At 35.1% G+C, this 21,694-nt stretch overlaps 1 protein-coding gene across 1 annotated transcript in view; it reads left to right on the top strand.

Annotated features, from left to right (window-relative positions):
- The window catches only part of LOC138698547 (serine/threonine-protein kinase SIK2-like), a 282,464-nt gene that overhangs the window by 129,452 nt on the left and 131,318 nt on the right, over window positions 1-21,694 (top strand). Inside the window, exon 3 of the mRNA XM_069824552.1 lies at window positions 10,090-10,153. Coding sequence (XP_069680653.1) covers window positions 10,090-10,153 — 64 coding nt within the window. The remainder of the gene's footprint in view (window positions 1-10,089; window positions 10,154-21,694) is intronic.

Consider the following 21,694-nt stretch of genomic DNA (forward strand, 5'->3'; position numbering starts at 1 on the left):
AGCCTATGTCTCGTGACCAGAATATTGTACGAAATGGAAATATAAAAATTGGAGATTTATCCTTCGAAGGGGTGGAAAAATTCAAATATCTTGGAGCAACAGTAACAAATATAAATGACACTCAGGAGGAAATTAAACGCAGAATAAATATGGGAAATGCGTGCCATTATTCGGTTGAGAAGCTTTTATCATCTAGTCTGCTGTCAAAAAATCTGAAAGTTAGAATTTATAAAACAATTATATTACCGGTTGTTCTGTATGGTTGTGAAACTTGGACTCTCACTCTGAGAGAGGAACATAGGTTAAGGGTGTTTGAGAATAAGGTGCTTAGGAAAATATTTGGGGCTAAGCGGGATGAAGTTACAGGAGAATGGAGAAAGTTACACAACGCAGAACTGCACGCATTGTATTCTTCACCTGACATAATTAGGAACATTAAATCCAGACGTTTGAGATGGGCAGGGCATGTAGCACGTATGGGCGAATCAAGAAATGCATATAGAGTGTTAGTTGGGAGACCGGAGGGAAAAAGACCTTTAGGGAGGCCGAGACGTAGATGGGAGGATAATATTAAAATGGATTTGAGGGAGGTGGGATATGGTGATAGAGACTGGATTAATCTTGCACAGGATAGGGACCGATGGCGGGCTTATGTGAGGGCGGCAATGAACCTTCGGGTTCCTTAAAAGCCATTTGTAAGTAAGTAAGTACGTACTATAGATATTTTACTTGTCAAAATACATTATTATTTTTTAAGAAAATGTGTACTGGTGACCAAAATACCGGGTGAAAGCCTCATCCGTCGTTATACCATTTCCTAGGATTATTACATAGGGCCTACATATCGAGCGGGTAGAAGACACTTCCCACCCAGTAAAAAGAAGAAAGTGGAGGATTTAAACAGAAGGATTAGTAGGATCGGAGAACGATACCCTGATTATAAAGAAGATGGTGATGTTCTTACGTACCTCAAAGCCATAGGACACAGTTTGGGTGGAAATTTTGAAACATAAATCATGGAACATTTTATGCAGTGTGGCAATTTTGAAATATTAATCACATAACACTTTATACAGTGTACCTATGGATATTTTACTTCTCAAAATAAATTATTATTTTAAAGAAAATATGTACTGGTGACCAAAACACCGGGTGACAAAATTACAGTGACTAGGTGATACAAGGATCAATATTAGGTCCCCTGCTTTTACTAGTGTTTATAAATGATCTTGCCCCCCTAATAAAAGATGTAGGTCATCCCATATTATTTGCAGATGACACAAGTATAGTAATTACAGCCAATAACTCCAACACATTCCAATCTTCAACAGAGGAAATTCTCTTCAAAATATGTGACTGGTTCTCAGTCAATAAATTAGTATTAAATTGTAACAAAACTAACATAATTCAATTTAAATCCTGTCCAAATTCAACGTCGCAAATTTCTAGCGCAATAATTAATAATAGATCCCTACTGCACACATCATCTCTATTCTTCGTCTTTCACTGTTGCTACTTCTCGTCACTGGAATTCTCTGCCGCCTGAAGTCAAGGGCTGCCGAACTTTAATTTCCTTTAAATGTAAATTAGAAAAGTATCTTACGATGAGTTGCCAGACCTAACGTGTTGCAAATGTGTTCCACTGTATTTATTATTATTATTTTTTTCTTATTTTTATTATCTAAATCGTGTTTATTTATCACTTAATGCCAATATGTATTCCACTGTGTTGTTTTTTATTATTAATCTATTTTTGTGTACATTTTATTCCATTGTCGGTTTCTGATTTAATTATGTAAGTCCCACTTAATTGTAATCTAATATTAATATGTATACTAATGTGTTTATTTCTATTTTTACTGTGTACATTTTTCTTTTTTTATTGAATTATCGGCTTCTGTTTTTATGTGATTCGCATTTGATTCTAACAAATTAATATGTCCTTCACTATGTTTATTTTTATTTTATGAGGTAAATTTTATGTAACTACCTCTTTTGATCTCATTATGTAATCAGTATGTAATTACTTAATTCTGATCAAGTTTTATGATCAACTGTGTAAGCAAGTTTTAATCCTGGTTGAGTGTAAGAGAAGGCCTTAAGGCCTTAACTCTGCCAGGTTAAATAAAGCCATTATTATTATTATTATTATTATTATTATTATTATTATTATTATTATTATTAGAAACAACAACAACAACCAAATTTCTTGGCTTAAAAATCGATAATGTGTTAAATTGGAAAAATCGCATTAAAGACATTACCCCCAAACTAAATTCAGTTTGTTTTGCTATTAGATCTATGCAAAAGATAGTAAATATTAATACCTTAAAAACAGTATACTTTGAATACTTCCATTCGGTAATGAGTTTTGGAATAATATTCTGGGGAAATTCCACAGATAGTAACAATATATTTCTATTACAAAAAAGAGTAATTAGAATAATAGTAGGTGCCAAATCTAGGGAATAGTGTAGGACTATTTAAAAAAAACTACAAATAATGCCCATGGCTTGTCAGTATATCTTTTCATTAATAATCTTCCTTGTATGTAATCGTGAAAACTTTGTAACTAATTCAACAGTTCATAGCATAAATACACGTCAAAAAATGACTTTCATACTCCATCGGCAAGTCTATCGTGCTATCAAAAAGGAGTGCGTTATATGGCAGTAAAAATGTTTAATAGCCTCCCTATCGATATAAAAAATGAAACTCAAAACGTAAGATTATTTAGGCCCAAATTAAAGAAGTACCTAATTTCTCACGCCTTCTATTCTGTAGGTGAATTCATGACATTCAATAACACTTCATGAAATTGATACTAAAACTTCGTGTTGTACTAGTATACTATATTGTAAATCTCGTCTGTATATAGGCCTATTTAATCTAGATTGTGACTATAAATTAAGATTTTATAATAGTATTAAGATTTTTTGATTTGTTCCATATTCTAGCTGTAAGCATGTATGAATACCATGAAATGTTAATAAGTACAATACAATACAATACAATACAACACAATTACAATACAATACAATGACGGGAGTTCTGGTGACGAGAATTCTGCTTTCCACTTGAGACCGGTTGCTTTTATAATTACCAGCTATTAGTTGCTTGCCATTGTTGCAACTCTCGCAACAGCGTTACCCAATATCATCTAAGTCTTTTAAATTCGTTATATTTCATTACTTTCGTTACCAATTGCTTAAATTAGTTAATGCTTGTTACATATTAAAATTAGCTTGTAATATCAATAATTATCTTTACCATGCGGATACTTCTTTTTTGTCCAATATTCTTTTGAGAAGATTAATTCCGTACGTAAATGAAATTATTGGGGATCATCAGTGTGGTTTTAGGCGTAATAGATCGACTATTAATTAGATTTTTTGTATTCGACAGATATTGGAGAAAAAATGGGAGTATAAGGGTACAGTGCATCAGTTATTCATAGATTTCAAAAAGGCATATGACACAGTTAAGAGAGAAGTTTTGTATAATATTGTTATTGAATTTGGTATTCCCAAGAAACTAGTTCGATTAATTAAAATGTGTGTCAGTGAAACTTACAGCAGAGTCCGTATAGGCCAGTTTCTATCTGATGCTTTTCCAATTCACTGCGGGCTAAAGGAAGGAGATGCTCTATCACCTTTACTTTTTAACTTCGCTGTATAATATGCCATTAGGAAAGTCCAGGATAACACAGAGGGTTTGGAATTGAACGGTTTACATGAGCTTCTTGTCTATGCGGACGACGTGAATATGTTAGGAGAAAATCCACAAACGATTAGGAAAAACACGGACATTTTACTTGAAGCAAGTAAAGCGATAAGTTTGGAAGTAAATCCCGAAAAGACAAAGTATATGATTATGTCTCGTTACCAGAACATTATACGAAATAGAAACATATAAATTGGAGATTTATCCTTCGAAGAGGTGAAAAAATTCAAATATCTTTGGAGCAACAGTAACAAATATAAATGACACTCGGGAGGAAATTAAACGCAGAATAAATATGGGAAATGCGTGTTATTATTCGGTTGAGAAGCTTTTATCATTCAGTCTGCTGTCAAAAAATCTGAAAGTTAGAATTTATAAAACAGTTATATTACCGGTTGTTCTTAAGGGTGTGAAACTTGGACTCTTACTTTGAGAGAGGAACAGAGATTAAGGGTATTTGAGAATAAGGTTCTTAGGAAAATATTTGGGGCTAAGAGGTGTGAAGTTACAGGAGAATGAAGAAAGTTACACAACGCAGAACTGCACGCATTGTTTTCTTCACTTGACATAATTAGGAACATTAAATCCAGACGTTGAGATGGGCAGGGCATGTAGCACGTATGGACGAATCCAGAAGTGCATATAGAGTGTTAGTTGGGAGACGGGAGGGGAAAAAGGCCTTTGGGGAGGCCGAGACGTAGTTGGGAGGATAATATTAAAATGGATTTGAGGGAGGTGGGATATGATGTTAGTGACTGGATTAATCTTGCACAGCATAGGGACCGATGGTGAGCTTATGTGAGGGCGGCAATGAACCTGTGGGTTCCTTAAAAGCCATTTTTAAGTAAGTACTCGTAAGCAAGTAAGTAAGTATGCGGATACTTCTTAACAGATATTGGAAGTATAAGGCCGCTTTTCCCACAAAAGGTTGAGAAACGATTGTCTAGATTACGCAGATAACGCAAGACTGCCAAGTCAGCCTTACTCTTACCAGGTAAACTGTTCACTAACATAAACAATACCTGGATTCGTCATCAGTTGTACTATAGAACATCTGTTCACCAAGAAGACAGTCATACAGTGGCACGGCAGATGATTTTCTGTCCGTCAACAAGAGACGCCGCATAAACAGCAATCACGTCCCATTAGTTGACGTCACCTAGTGTAATCAGACAGTTTATACTTATTAATTTTATTGTGGATTTCAAAAAAAGAGTACAAATATGACGTCACTTACACAAACCACATTCCACGATGTAATGCATGTTAGGTAATAGGAGTGAAAGGATAACATCAAGGTTTGGAGTAGTTCAATAGAGAGAGACACGTGAGTACTGCTTCCGGTAGAGTCGGAGAACATTTGAATCAGAAGGTGCAAAAAGGTGACATGTGACAAAAAGAATACTGGAAACAATAAAACTTTCTAATTCCTGTAAACCAATTTCTTTTCTCTCCCGTGTAACTCCCAGAATTTGCTTGAAGCTCACTGCACTATCACTACAACACACTGCACAAGCAATATAAATCACTGGAGATTCACTGTGTTTCTCTGCTTACGGGCTATTCCATATGAAACCGATCAGTAAAAAACCTCGCATTTATTTAATACTCTAATTTTATCCCTACTTACACAAGGTGCTGAGGGGAGCGCATTTTCAAAAATATACTATCGAAAGTCAAACGGTTTTCTTATTATTGAGCAACAAATTTAGCGTATTTTATAAAAACAAGCCTCTTTCAGCGCTCAGAACTCTGGAACCATTTACTGCAGAACATTGAACGAGAGCTCATTTTGAAGCGGACATTTGGTAGGTTATGATAAGAAGTAATCCTTGTTTTTATTGTATACAGAGAGACAGATAATCTGATTTTACTTACTTTTAGGCTTTTTGCCCATTTGTAAATATGTAAAAAAATATTGAGAAAAAACCTTGCATTATTAAGAGCGATTCGGCATTGTTTGCTTAGTTTCGAGGGTATTAAATAGATTATTTTCACACGCCTTGACTTGAACGGCGCAGTACCGCACGCACTGGCGGAGAGCTGAAGATAAGAGAGCGTTGGGCGTCATTTTACTCCTGTGTTAATGAAAACTTGTGATAAAGGTAGCCCAGCTATGCGCTACTAGACGAAACATCACGTGTTTTTCTCCTGGCTTTGCTTGTCTCTGTTAGCTCCCGTCTTACAGTCAGCTGGTTAGTTCACGCGCGTACTATTTATTTTCTTTATTTGATATTTTCAATACTTTCTTATCAACATACCATCAGTAAAAACATATGTGTTTATTTGTACTTTCAATGCGGAATCTAATCATATATTTTAAAAATATTTTTTCGTGGGCAAAGGCGTCTTAATGAGGAAAAATCTAAATTTCTCCAATTCCATAAAAAGTAAAAAAATCTGTTTTTATGTCAATATAAACTTTAATTTCTCAGCATCAAAATAAACCATGATTTTGATCATTGGGTGAAAGGGTTTCGGAGCTACAACAGTTTAAAGTTGCTAATTTTATGAAAATACGATAAATGAAATATTTTTAATTTAAACACTATGAAGTTCTGATACCTCAAACTTTGCACAAAGCATTGTATCTCAGTTCTCTACGTACAAAAAAACTTTCATTGTATTTAGATATTGTAAGGTCAATTCTCTCTATATTTCGGTCGATTTGAGATGGAATAGCTCTTACTCACTATACTTGTAAAACAACAAAATAGTGTGTATAATATACTACCGTCTATTAGTAAAGTCCTTTAGCCTATGGTGAGGTCCTCCATTTGCCACCCGGAGGACGCGTCCAATAGAGGTTGGAAGGTTCCCCACGGAGAGAAGAAGTTTAGAATAGAATTAACCCAATTTCTCCAAAATCATACCGTCTACTCAACCGGTACTTATTGATTATGGTTAATTGAAATAATCTTCTTGCTTTGTGTTAATAATTATGTATTGCATATTATTTTTGTATAACGATTAGGGAAAACACGGGAATTTTAGTGGAAGCAAGTAAAGAGATAGGTTTGGAAGTAAATCCCGAAAAGACAAAGTATATGATTATGTCCCGTGACGAGAATATTGTACGAAATGGAAATATAAAAATTGGAAATTTATCTTTTGAAGAGGTGGAGAAGTTCAAATATCTGGGAGCAACAGTGACAAATATAAATGATACTCGGGAGGAAATTAAACGCAGAATAAATATGCGAAATGCCTGTTATTATTCGATTGAGAAACTTTTATCATCCAGTCTGCTGTCAAAAAATGTCAAGTTAGAATTTATAAAACAGTTATATTACCGGTTGTTCTGTACGGTTGTGAAACTTGGACTCTCACTTTGAGAGAGGAACAGAGATTAAGGGTGTTTGAGAATCAGGTGCTTAGGAAAATATTTGGGGCTAAGAGGGATGAAGTTACAGGAGAATGGAGAAAGTTACACAACACAGAACTGCACTCATTGTATTCTTCACTTGACATAATTAGGAACATTAAATCCAGACGTTTGAGATGGGCAGGGCATGAAGCACGTATGGGCGAATCCAGAAATGCATATAGAGTGTTAGTTGGGAGGCCGGAGCGAGAAAGACCTTTGGGGAGGCTGAGACGTAGATAGGAAGATAATATTAAAATGGATTTGAGGGAGGTGGGATATTATGATAGAGAATGGATTAATCTTGCTCAGGATAGGGACCAATGGCGGGCTTATGTGAGGGCGGCAATGAACCTCCGGGTTCTTTAAAAGCCAGTAAGTAGTATATTATTTTTGTATAACCTTTGACTTGTTCCACATCTCAAATCTGTAATGCTGAAGAGAGATCTGTGGAATACAATACATTAAAGGAAATGAAAATGAACGTCATTTTAAGCGTTGTATAGGATATAACATGTTTGGAAACAGTGTATGATGCCATTTTGCTGACGAATGAAACTGCAAACATTTTTAACACAGTGATGCTAACATACGCAAATATAGCTAGCTCTGTGTTTATAAACAGAAATAACGCAGATGCACAATCGTCAGTGATTTCATGAAGCTCTGTCAGTACAGGGTGTTAAGAATTAAGTGCAACAATTTGACTAAAGACAACAGAGGAAACAAATCTCATGCATATTGACGTAGGTATGTCGTAGTACTTTCTGCATTGCAAAAATCCGAAAGCCACCGGCGGAGCTCAGGTTGTAGGCGCGTTTACCATCTGTTCCGAAATTGCACTAGGGCGTGGGTTCGATACTCGTTTTGGCTCATTATCTGGTTGATTTCTTGCGCTGTTGTAAAGCTAATAGCAGGTAATCTTATGGCGAATTCATAATTTTCAATACACTATATTCAGTATATTAGATTTAAGAAAGCATTGTTTGAGTACCTGTAAGGCTACTAAATAAACATATCTGAAAATTTCACTTTTCTGTAAAAAAAGTTGAGAAAATATTCCTTTTGAATAAAAAAGCAAACTTGTGAAAATGAGCATTAAAATTAAAACTTAACATTCTTTTAATGTACATAAACTTCTCATTCAAATGTAAAAATTAACATGGATACAGTTTTACTGTAATAAGTTCTCTTTCCTTTATCCATTGAATCAGTGCTTGCCATCCCTGAATATAGCTCGACCAAGCGGCATATACTACCTCTTTCGTCTGTCTCTTTCCTTTCCGCTGTAAAGCGCTCAGGCTTTCCTGAGCTCTAAAGCACGCGCTTGCACCTATGGGCATCAGTTGACATGATTGGCCTAAAACTTGTGTAGTAATTCTGATAGCTCTATTAACACTTTGAATTTTGAAATTATTATTTTGTTCTAGCTCGCCTGGATTGGCTCACCAAGCGAGTACCCATGAGCCACCCCTTTAAAGGGAGTCCTACACACTGCACAGGAGTCCTTTGCGCAACATGGACATCATTCATTCATTCATTCATTCATTCATTCATTCTTCTAAATAAAACAAGATATTAATTTCAAAATTCATAAACTATAAAGTTGGAAAGTTCGGAAAATGTAATGACACGAAACACTAAATACAAGAACAACGCAAATAGTTTAAACAACAGTTATTAATTAATCTCTACATATGACCCATTAGTGGCACTCACTTCATCAAAGCTAAACTGAGTTTCTGGTCAACAGGTTCATTGTTACCATAGCAATTACGTAACAGATGCGGGCCCGTAAAGTTGGAAGGTCAAGCAAGCTCTTTGGACGCATAGGAGGCGAAATAATGAAGCTGCTGTCTGAAGCTGTTGTGTCTTTCGTGGTGCCATAACAAAAGGGCGATATTATCACATAGTGTAGCTCGGTCGGCTAAGGCACTTGCCTGCCGATCCCGGAGTTGCGCTCGGACACGGGTTCTATTCCCGCTTGGGCTGATTACCTGGTTGGGTTTTTTCCGAGGTTTTCCCCAACCGTAGGCGAATGTCAGGTAATCTGTGCCGAATCCTCGGCCTCATCTCGCCAAAAAGGCTTTACCAACAACCAAAAATGTACTTAAAAATAGGCTTAAGGACTTTACTAATAGACGGTAATTATACACAGTATTTAAAGGGTGTAAATGGTATTTTGTTATTGAAGTGTTGTATGAGTGAAGAATTATGTTGTATCAGTGAAGTGTGTTGTGTAAGTGAAGCGTGTTGTGTAAGTGAAACGTGTTCCTGTCAGTGAAGCTTTATAGTTTATAGTGGCAGTGCAAAGAATTTGAACAGTGAAATGTTTTTGAAGTGTTAGTGAAATCAGGATAGAATAAGTGAAATGTGTCGTAATTCCAGTGCAGTGAGTGAGTTGACAGCGAAATGAGTGTAATGTGGAAAGGTACTTGTGCAGATATGAACATATCATACTCGTGGGTTTTAGTTCGATCTTAGATTTAAGATACAAATTAGATTTATTTTAAATGTTATTTTAAGTGATCGTGCTTCATTTAATTTAGGATATTCCCTGTTATTATTATTATTATTATTGTTATTATTATTATTATTATTATTATTATTATTATTATTATTATAATTATTGTTAGTATTAATTATTAGTATTATTATTAATTGTGTTTTTAATTAATAAGTTAATTATTGTCATTATTGGGTGTAATTACTTACCACTGCCACAGAGTATATACCCATTGCAGTGTGAATAAATACATACATACATACATACATACATACATACATACATACATACATACAAAATACCATGTCGCTATCACCAATCCCATCGACGCTAAATAACCTCGTAGTTGATACAGCGTTGTTAAATAACCAAGTAAAAAAAATAAAGAAAAGTAAACAGAACTACATTAAACAACAGTTATAGTGACAGTGTTTTATTTTTCGAATGCATAATGTGTGAGTTAGGCCTAAGTAAAAGCTCTTTTCTGTTGTTTCAGGTGATGGAGACGAAGAACATGATCTACATAGTATCTGAATACGCTAGTCAGGGCGAGATCTTCGGTAAGTATTTGCAGCGTACTTAAGTAATAAAATAGGAAATATTTTGTTACTTACTGATCCATCATTCTCAAGTTCCAACCTACTACATACAGGGTGTCCCAAAAGGCAACATTAAGTTTAAGCGAGGTATAAAAGGCCAAAATATTTGTCAGATAACTTACGGTCTGCGTCTCTCCTTTAGTCCGTTAGACGGCGTTAGAGTTGGGAACGGTGCGTCATTTGTATGACGTCACCCTGCTGTATAGAGCTGTTGCCTGCCCACCCTGTACATAGTGAGCACCATTGAACTCTTAGCAGAGCTCACAGCGACGAGTCGGTCTGGGTGGTGCAGTCGGTATAACGCTGGTCTTCTGTGCCCGAGGTTACGGGTTCGATCTCGGCCTAGGTCGAGGCACTTAATTGTGCTTAAATGCTACAGGCTCATGTCAGTAGATTTACTCGCATGTGAAATAACACCTGCGGGACAAAATTCCGACCGGCGATGCTGACATAAGCTCGGCAGTTGCGAGCGTCGTTAAATAAAACGTAATTTAAAGTTTTACACAGCGTCGAACCATTGCCTGTCGGACTCTCTTCTATAGTTTTCCTGTAATTTAATTGAGCTTAACGAATGTTTGTTGTCACAATAATTATTTCGAGACCGTAGGTCGAGAAATAATTATTTAATGACAGCAAACATGAGTTTAAAAAGCGAAATTAAATTCCCCGAGGATAACTATTATCACGAATTGTATTCGACAAGATAATCCCAATGCGAACAACTGTAATTCTGAACAACTAAACATTCGAGGTTATAATAATGTTAAAAAAAACAGTCGAATCGAAGCAGAGATGATAGGAATAAAAGGCTCCTTGGAATAAAAACTACTGAACATTTGACTTATAACAACACTTTATTTTGAACTCTTTTACTATTGCTTATCTATAATTTTCAACATGTTTAATTTTATTTTAAATATTTTTACTTATAGTAATTAATTGTGCAATTATTGTAATTCATTATTGTTGCATGTTGAAATTGCGAGTCTCACGTAATTGCTTGATTGCTGATACATCGAAACAGAGACGATACAAATAAAACAAATGAACGTATGAGGAAAAAAACTATCGCTATCGAAACAGAGACGATACAAATAAAACAAATGAACGTAGGAGGAAAAAAACTATCGCTATCGAAACAGAGACGATACAAATAAAACAAATGAAAGTAGGAGGAAAAAAACTATCGCTATCGAAACAGAGACGATACAAATAAAACAAATGAACGTAAGAGGAAAAAAACTATCGCTATCGAAACAGAGACGATACAAATAAAACAAATGAACGTAGGAGGAAAAAACACTATCGCTATCGAAACAGAGACGATACAAATAAAACAAATGAACGTAGTAGTAAAAAAAAAACTATCGCTCTCGAAACAGAGACGATACAAATAAAACAAATTAACGTAGGAGGAAAAAAAACTATCGCTATCGAAACAGAAACGATACAAATAAAACAAATGTATGTAGGAGGAAAAAAACTATCGCTATCGAAACAGAGACGATACAAATAAAACAAATGAACGTAGCAGTAAAAAAAAAAACTATCGCTATCGAAACAGAGACGATACAAATAAAACAAATTAACGTAGGAGGAAAAAAAAACTATCGCTATCGAAACAGAGACGATACAAATAAAACAAATGAACGTAGGAGTAAAAAAACTATCGCTATCGAAACAGAGACGATACAAGTAAAACAAATGAACGTAGGAATAAAGAAACTATCGCTATCGAAACAGAGACGATACAAATAAAACAAATGAACGTAGGAGTAAAAAAAAAGTATCGCTATCGAAATAGAGACGATACAAATAAAACAAATGATCGTAACTATCGCTTATTAATTTTGTGCAGCATACTTTTAACTATCAGTGTAATTCGATTCTCATTGGTCAATCTAGCATTGAAGAGCTCGTTCATTGGCTCAGAAACGTGCATTTGGGATTATCTAAAAAAATTCCAGGGATAGCACGTATGGAAATACTATTCCTTTATGGTTCTGCGTCCATTTGTTCGCCATTCCTTAGCGTCTTTCTTAAATCGCATCTCTGTAGTCTTGCTGTTATAAGATGCAAACGCTAAAGAGAACTGATTAAAACGAAACAATGACGAAATCTCGACCATATGCTCGCAGTCTAGTTTCCCATAGGTTTACTTTTTCTTCCGCTTAATTTGGAGAGCGCTACAGTCGAAAAAAATTGAAGGAGACGCTGAACTCTGGAGACTTATCTCCAGGTCGAAAGTCTTAATACTTTTCGCACTCCTCTATGGTAAGTCTTTGCGTACCTATCTGAGGTCCTTTATAAATGCTGTCCTCCCTGATCCAGTGTTGCCAAACGTCTTGGATTCCCCAGGATTTTTCTGGATTTTATTGGTGCGTTCTGTGTCCTAGATTGAGTTAATTAATCCGAAATGTGAAAGAAATTTTAAAATACAATTTTTGTTCATTTATGTCAATTATTTTTAAAATTCCTTTCTTCATTTTTTCAAGACCCCATCCAACGTATGTTCATGTTGTCGTCAATGCCACTCGGCGCCTTCTTTCTAGTTGTATTGAAATAAAAGCGATAATACTATAGTATGTATCAGATATTACACAGTAACACAAGAAACAGACATAGTAACGAACATATTGCACAATGGTGTAGTATGTTTTAGTAACAAGTATTATTAGAAACAATGTGTTTTCAATATAAGTGTACTGAAAATCAAGAACAGAATCGTAAAAGTGTCAATTTCGAAGGATCTAAATGGGGTCGAAAGTTAAATTATAAGAGCGTCTACAAAAGGTATAATTATAATGAATGTAATTGTTGCACCGGGTACAAATTGTGAGGTCCACATTACATGGATGTGAATGTTGACATCAGATATGTATATCATATCATATTATATAGTAACTTATCTCTGTTCTTTAGTATCTTTTTAATAATAATAATAATAATAATAATAATAATAATAATAATAAAATAATAATGATAATAATAATAATAATAATAATAATAATAATAATAATGTTTTATTTTCGCTGGCAGAGTTAAGGCCATAAGGCCTTCTCTTCCACTCAACCAGCCTTAATCAATACAATACATATTTAAATTACGAATATTTACACTACACTTAAAAGGTTCTCCAGCAATATTCTTCAGTTAAGTTAAGGACTAGTAGACTACATATTTATTTAAATTTAGATAAATCTATAAGGTAAAGTAGTAACTTAATTTATGAGCTAATTTAATTCAATCAATTATAATTAATTTGAGATTGGAGATAGCTAGTAAAATGATGAAAATTAATCTAATATAACGTTACTAGAACTATGTTACTTACTTACTGGCTTTTAAGGAACCCGGACGTCCATTGCCGCCCTAACATAAGCCCGCCATTGGTCCCTATCCTGAGCAAAATTAATCTATTCTCTATCATCATATCCCACCTCCCTCAAATCCATTTTAATATTATCTTCCCATCTACGTCTCGGCCTCCCTAAAAGTCTTTTTCCCTCCGGCCTCCCAACTAACACTCTATATGCATTTCTGGACTCGCCCATACGTGCTACATGCCCTGCCCATTTCAAACGTCTGGATTTAGCCTAATGTTCCTAATTATGTCAGGTGAAGAATACAATGCGTGCAGTTCTGTGTTGTGTAACTTTCTCCATTCTCCTATAACTTCATCCCTCTTAGCCCCAAATATTTTCCTAAGAATCTTATTCTCAAACACCCGTAGTCTCTGTTCCTCTCTGAAAGTGAGAGTCCAAGTTTCACAACCATAAAGAACAACCGGTAATATAACTGTTTTATAAATTCTAACTTTCAGATTTTTCGACAGCAGACTGGATGATAAAAGTTTCTCAACCGAATAATAACAGGCATTTCCCATAACTAGAACTATGTTACAGGGAGAAAAAAATCAATATATATATAAATCTAAAATATATTTCTATAATGAGAATATTAATGTAATTGCCATTAGAGGTTTTGTAAATCTATTTAGAGAAATTAATGATAATAATAAGAATGGACAGATGTTAATTTCATTATATGTAATAAATATTAATCAGCAGTTAATTTGTTAAGTAAGAATTTATGTAATTTTGACCTAAATGAAGTTATTGTCCAACAACCCCTTACATCACTCGGTAACGAGTTCCAATTTCTAGCAACTGAAACTGTATAAGATGAAGAATATAACGATATCTTTGTAAGTTGATTTATTATAGATAAGATTTAAAAACTGTATCGTGCATTTCTTCTGATTATAACAGGGTGTAATATGACATTGTTTTTCCAGATGTTATCAATAATTCAAAAGGAATGTCAAAATCTAGGAAAAATGTAACAAAATTAAAAGTTTACGCTCTGTATAATTAACTGAAATGGATAAAAGTAATAAAATCAGTTGTATTGCAAATTGAATTAATTTAAATGTATAGTAACGTTAAGGTAGGAACGCAGTATCATCACCTGTCCTGGGTTCCTGATGGGAGAATCATGCAATCGACATGGCACAGGGCCACCGTAGAGACATGGCAGGACAATCACAAGACAACAGACAAACACCCAGTCTCGAGGGAATAAGATAAATTTCTTCCATTGTTCACGCCGGGAATCGAATCTCGAACCGTTTGATTTGGAAGCCCACATGCTAACTACATAGGACTACGTCGGATCTTCCCTTTGCTCACTTACGAAGATAGCCTTAGCATTTTGCATTGCTGTTTATAATGATTTGTAAATGAAATGTGACAACACATTATTATAATATTTTGTAGGTCAGTCACTGTCTACAATCGCATTCTGTTTGTCCTTTTCGTAATGTATACTTGACCAAACTTCATTCATGAGATGGTAATGTCTGATTGCGGCCCGCTGGTCTCTCTGAAGGACAAGATATTTCTAGTGAGATAGGATGTTTTTAGGATGTATGTACATATTGTGTCTGGAGTGGTCTAAACCGCCATGCCTACTACTATGAGCACAAGTTCGAGTCCTCGAGAAACCACACATTTTCTCATGAAATTTCGGTTAACGAATGGGACCAGTGCCCACCTAGCATCGTGATGAATTTGGGGAGTTATAATAAACAGTAAAATCTGATTTCCAAAGCCATCTACAGGGTGATTCACGAGGATTTACCGTCAACTACGGAGCTTATTTCCTAAGACATTCTGAGCAAGAACGTCTTCTAAACATTTGTCCTAATCTCAATATTTTCAGAATTACACTAATTTGAAGTTGTTTGTAAAATACCTTTTTTCTTTAGTTTTAAGAGTAAAAGAATATTACAAATAGAAATGAACTATTCAGAAGTATCATTTCTTTAATTGGCTAGTGTTCTGAAGTTTAAAAATGTGTTGTCAGTTGCTTTGTACAGATTTTGTTTTTCAATTTTTAACTAGAAATGTCATCATTTTCTTACGTACTTATCACAAAAAGTGTTACAAATCACATGACTTCAGGAACTTGACCTTTACAGTTTAATTATGCATCTTAAATTTACAGGAGTGGCTTGATTTCTTACAATTGTTGTGATAAATGCTTAAGGAAATGTAATTTTGTAGTTAAAAGTCGAAAAAAATTCTGTACGAAGCAACTATAGAATTCACGACACATTTTTAGCGTCAGAATATTAGCTAATTAAAGAAATTATATTCCTGAATAGTTCGTTCTTTAGCTGTAATATTCTTTTACTCCTAAAACTCAAGAATAATGGTATTTTACAAACAATTTCAAATTAGTGTAACTCTGAAAATATTGAGATTAGAACAAATGTTTATATGACATTTTTTTGGTCAAAATGTCTTCGGAAATAAGATCTGTAAGGGACTGTAAATCCTCTGAATCACTCTGATTAATGGCTGAAGAAGTCATCGTACTTGACCACATGTTACCACTATGAAATATAATAATTTTAGTATTAGTCTGTCTGTGTACAGCGCTTTCTACTAAACTACTGGACAGGTTTTGTTCATATTCAGTATCTACTAGTCAATTTATTATGGAATGATGTATATGAAATATAATAATTTTAGTACTAGTCTGTCTGTGTACAGCGATTTCTACTAAACTATTGGACGGATTTTGTTCATATTCAGTATCTACGAGCCAATTTATCAGGAAATGATGTACATGAAAGATAATTTTAGTACTAGTCTGTCTGTGTACAGCTATTTCTACTAAACTATTGGACGGATTTTGTTCATATTCGGTATCTACGAGTAAATTTATCAGGGAACTATGTACATGAAATATAATAATTTTAGTACTAATCTATGTACAGCGATTTCTACTAAACTATTGAACGGATTTTGTTAACATTCAGTATCTACGAGTGAATTTATCACTGAATGATGTACATGAAATATAATAATTTTAGTACTAGTCTGTCTGTGTACAGCGATTTCTACTAAACTATTGGACGGATTTTGTTCATATTCAGTATCTACGAGTCAATTTATCACGGAATGATGTACATGAAATATAATAATTTTAGTACTAGTCTGTCTGTGTACAGCGATTTCTACTAAACTATTGGACGGATTTTGTTCATATTCAGTATCTACGAGTCAATTTATCACGGAATGATGTACATGAAATATAATAATTTTAGTACTAGTCTGTCTGTGTACAGCGATTTCTACTAAACTATTGGACGGCTTTTGTTCATATTCAGTATCTACGAGTCAATTTATCACGGAATGATGTACATGAAATATAATAATTTTAGTACTAGTCTGTCTGTGTACAGCGATTTCTACTAAACTATTGGACGGATTTTGTTCATATTCAGTATCTACGAGTCAATTTATCAGGGAATGATGTACATAAAATATAATAATTTTAGTACTTTACTGCGTCCCATAATATCTGACAGGAGACGTAAACATTGCCAGCAGAGGTAGGGAAACGCATAATTTCTAACAGCCAATGGCATAGGTCATAGTCCATGCTTATCGGCGGATATAGATCGCTTCAGATCGCCCAACTTCAAAATAAGCGTGGGATGTGATCTCTGCAATTGGTAGTTAAACAATTATTCGCCGTTGAACCTCTGCAGGCAATGATTTTGTTAACGTATGCTATGTCAAACAGTATTGATCATACCCCTCATGCTTTATTAGTTGTTATTGATTGTGAAACTTTTTTTTTTCACTTTAAATTGTAACGTTTATCTTTGAAGTAACATAAAAATTTCAAGTATATTCAGTTAATTATTCTTGGATTTCCTCGCCTGCTAATATTTGTCGGATATTAAGACTAAAAATGTGTGTAATACCAGAAATATTTGATTCAAGGTGAAGTTCTGTACAAAAGGCAGGTATAGAGTTGTTGGAATGTCACATAATAAAAAATCAAGCTGTATGAAACGCAGTGGCGGCTCGTGATAAAATATTACGTGTTCACAATTTTGTGTTCCAAAACCGAAGAGAATTTGAAATCATACGTTTAATATGAAATGTCATTATTCCAATGTTTCACTATCGAAAAAATCATGTATAAGTTCAAAATATATAATAATAATAATAATATTCATAATAATAATAATAATAATAATGAAACCCAATCTTTTTATTTCCAATTTTTTCTAGTAAGTCAGTTTACCTAGTTCTTTATGTTCAAAATTCCTTGAACAGGTTCATTGTTTATGTTTGTTAAAAGCTAATACATAGCCTACCATAATATCGTTATTTAGAAAAGCGTGTGTTGTGTAATATATTTTGGTTCACAACACACTGATACACTATGGCCTATACTGTACAGTAATCACATTGTCATAGATTGATTACTATAAATACATGCCAGTAAATATTATTCCTAAATAATATACACCACCATACAGATACTTAAATTCATACCACTATCACAGTCAGCCAGCACGTGTTTGAAAGCTACACTGTGCTATTATGCTAACATTAAACTATAGTAATTCACAAACTAAACTCTCGTAGCAGCACTATACACAGACCCCACAAAGTAAACGTTCCAACAGTGAGAAATGCTGACATCTACAGGGCTAAAATACAGACTATTAAATTCCCTGCCTCGAAATGTAGCAAGTGAAAGATAGGCATCGATGCACCTGACATCTGTAGGGTAGATTCAATGTTCACTTAACGCTTTGTGCTCTTGACGAGTCATAAGCAGCCAGCTAAAGACAAGTTTGTCCCGCGCAGCGTGTAATTCCTGTAACCTTCTTGCAAAGAGCACGGCTTAAAGGTGAACGCACGTTGCCAAGTTTACGTAAGTTCATGCAAGATGCGGGAAGTTTAAAATACTCGATTCTGAAATTATACATCCCCCTCTACGTCAGTACGGTATTAAACAATAAAACTAGTCGTGCTTCAATGGAAACAAGGTGTTCACATGCTCTTGTGCTCTTATTGACGCACCGCCACTGATGAAACGGATCCTCAGAAAAATTGGTTTGTGACGCAGAGCTGCTAATCGTTGCTATGCGACGGAAGACTTGTTTCATTCATAGTGAGCCAGCTGCTGCGACCATGCGGATGATTTGGCATTCCGACTTGTTGATTGATCTCTTCCATATTCGAAGAATCAGTAGCAATTCACCAGCACGCCCTTGATTGAGGTATATTTTGCAATATGTCGGATGTGTCACTTCGGTCTGGCACGGGTTTATTCAGAAGTCAATATCGACTTTCTTCATGCAGAGACAGAAAAAAGAAACGCTAAAAAATAACCGAAATAAGCCATATTATATAGACCCAATGAAAAAAAAAACACTGTGGGAAGAGTGGAAGAAAGGTTGCTATAGGAACATGTCTTTTGTATGATACTAGTTGGAAGGACTGAACGACAAGCAATGTTATTAGTAAACTGGTAGGGAACTGAATTTCTTTGAAACGTGAAAACTTAATCTTCAAGACATTTCTGCAAAAAAATAAACGAGTATGCAGACTCTATGCTCGACAGAAGTGAAATTTCTTAAGCTTTGAATGTTTAGTAATCTTTATATAAAACGTTAATGCAATTAGAGGTAACAGGCGTACATTAATGTTAAATTGAACATCTTTATATCCATAGATAGAACAACGATTTCTTTGAGGACAGGGAGGGGACAATAGAATGATGAAATAAGCTAATCCACAGTTACGTACTGTATTCTTATCATGAGCATACGGATGCGCTAACACGCATAAAAAGAAAAATATATGGGCTATTCCATATGAAATCGATCAGTAAAAAACCTCGCATTTTTTTATACTCTAATTTTTTCCCTATTTATACAAGGTGGTGAGGACAGTGCATTTTCAAAAATGTATTATCGAAAGTCAAACGCTTTTCGTACTATTGAGCGACAAATTTAGCGTATTTTATAAAAACAAGCCTCTTTCAGCGCTTTTTTTTTAAGTTAGCCTATCTTTGATTTCTGTTTTCGTTTTCGCTTGTTTCCTTTGTTTTACTTACACTAATACAAACACAACACCCATGCCCAACGGACCAAGCGATAGAGACATGCCGTGCCCCTACCACTTGAGCCATCCGGGCCAACAATTTTAAATCTACTGACATGAGCCTGTCGCATTTAAGCACACTTAAATGCCATCGACCTGGCCTGGGATCGAACCCGCAACCTTGCGCATAGAAGGCCAACACTATATTAACTCGCCAACCAGGTCGACGCGCTCAGAACTTTGGAACCATTTACTGCAGAACATTGAACGGGAGCTCATTTTGAAGCTGACATTTGGTAGGTTATGTTAAGAAGTAATCCTTATTTTTATTGTATGCAGAGAGACAGATAATCTGATTTTACTTACTTTTAGGCTTTTTGCCTATTTGTAAAAATGTAAAAAAATATTGAGAAAAAACATTGCATTATTAAGAGGGATTCGGCAATAAGTTTCGAGGGTATTAAATAGATTATTTTCACACGCCTAGACTTGAACGGCGCAGTACCGCACGCACTGGCCGAGAGCTGAAGATAAGCGAGCGTTGGGCATCATTTTACTCCTGTGTTTATGAAAACTTGTGATAAAGCTAGCCCAGCTATGCGCTACTAGACGAAACATCACGTGTTTGTCTCCTGGCCTTGTCTCGGCTAGCTCCCGCCTCACAGTCAGCTGGTTATTTCACGCACGTACTATTCATTTTCTTTATTTGATATTTTCAATACTTCGTTATCAACGGTGCACCAGTAAAAAATATGTGTTTATTTGTACTTTCAATGCGGAATCTAACCATATATTTTAAAAATATTTTTTCGTGGTCATAGGCGTCTTAATGAAGAAAAATCTATGTATGATTTGAGACTTTCTCGGCGTTGGTTCGCTAATATGTTTTCGCGGGATATCAGCCGAGTTAAGATTTTGGAATGCTCCAAGCTTTCGACTGCTATCTCTGCAGCCATCTTCAGGGAAGTGATGTCCGAACAGAAAGTCGAAAGGTAATATAGATGTTAGGCTGTCTCAGGTGAAACGGGATTGTTTGGCGGATCGGCCAATCCGGCGCCGGGAATTGTCATCTCTCGTAAGCTCCGCCCCTCCCGGGATTCCTGTGTGAAGTTTGGCGGGCGGCGAGCCCTGTTCCGCCGGTTGGAATCGGTTGCCGTCCTCGGTCCGTGATCTTCATGACCTTGATTGTAAGAGGGCCTAAGTTGGTCCAAGGCCGGTGTCCATGCCTGACTGAGCTGGAGTCCACTGTCTCTGTTAAAGTTGTTTTTCTCCAGCTTGATCTCTATGGCCTCCTTGATTGTACGATCCCAGTAGTGGCTTGATCTAAATTTATCCATTTCCATAAAAAGTAAGAAAAACTGTTTACATGTCAATATAAACTTTAATTTCTCAGCATCAAAATAAACCATGATTTTGATCATTGGGTGAAAGGGTTTCGGAGCCAGAACAGTTTAAATTTGCTAATTTTATGAAAATACGATAAATTTAAATATTTTTAATTTAAACATTATGAAGTTCTGATGCCTCAAACTTTGCACAAAGCATTGTATCACAGTTGTCAACGGACAGAAAAAGTGTCATTGTATTTAAAAATTGCAAGGCCAAATTTTCTCTATATTCGGTCGATTTGAGATGGAATAGCGCATTACATATAGAGTGAACCGTAAGTAATGACATTAATTTCTGATTCCTACAAATTTTATTAAGACTTTTTTGTTTAGAGTTACGGTATCCACCATCTGTCAAAATTTCGATCTCTATACCGTTTATAGCTTCTTCTTAACATTTCTTTCATATTTACCATTCGCTGATGGGAAACTATTTTTTGTTGTCAACATTTGCCAACTTTTACAACTGGTTTTTGACGTTATGTTAATAATACATGTTGCCAACAATTACTACGTTTTTATGGAGTATTAAAATCGATTAAAATACATTTACCTTAGTGAATAGGATACCCTCCTATCCCTGTTTTCATGCAATTTTCGATACGTATTGAAAACGATTTGAATACAGGAGCTGAAGTTTCGAAAGCAGATACAGTAAGTTGGTTGAAAAGCATGTTGATCATCCTGTAGGC

The sequence above is a fragment of the Periplaneta americana genome, chromosome 4 (genome assembly GCF_040183065.1).
Source record: "Periplaneta americana isolate PAMFEO1 chromosome 4, P.americana_PAMFEO1_priV1, whole genome shotgun sequence".
NCBI lineage: Eukaryota > Metazoa > Arthropoda > Insecta > Blattodea > Blattidae > Periplaneta > Periplaneta americana.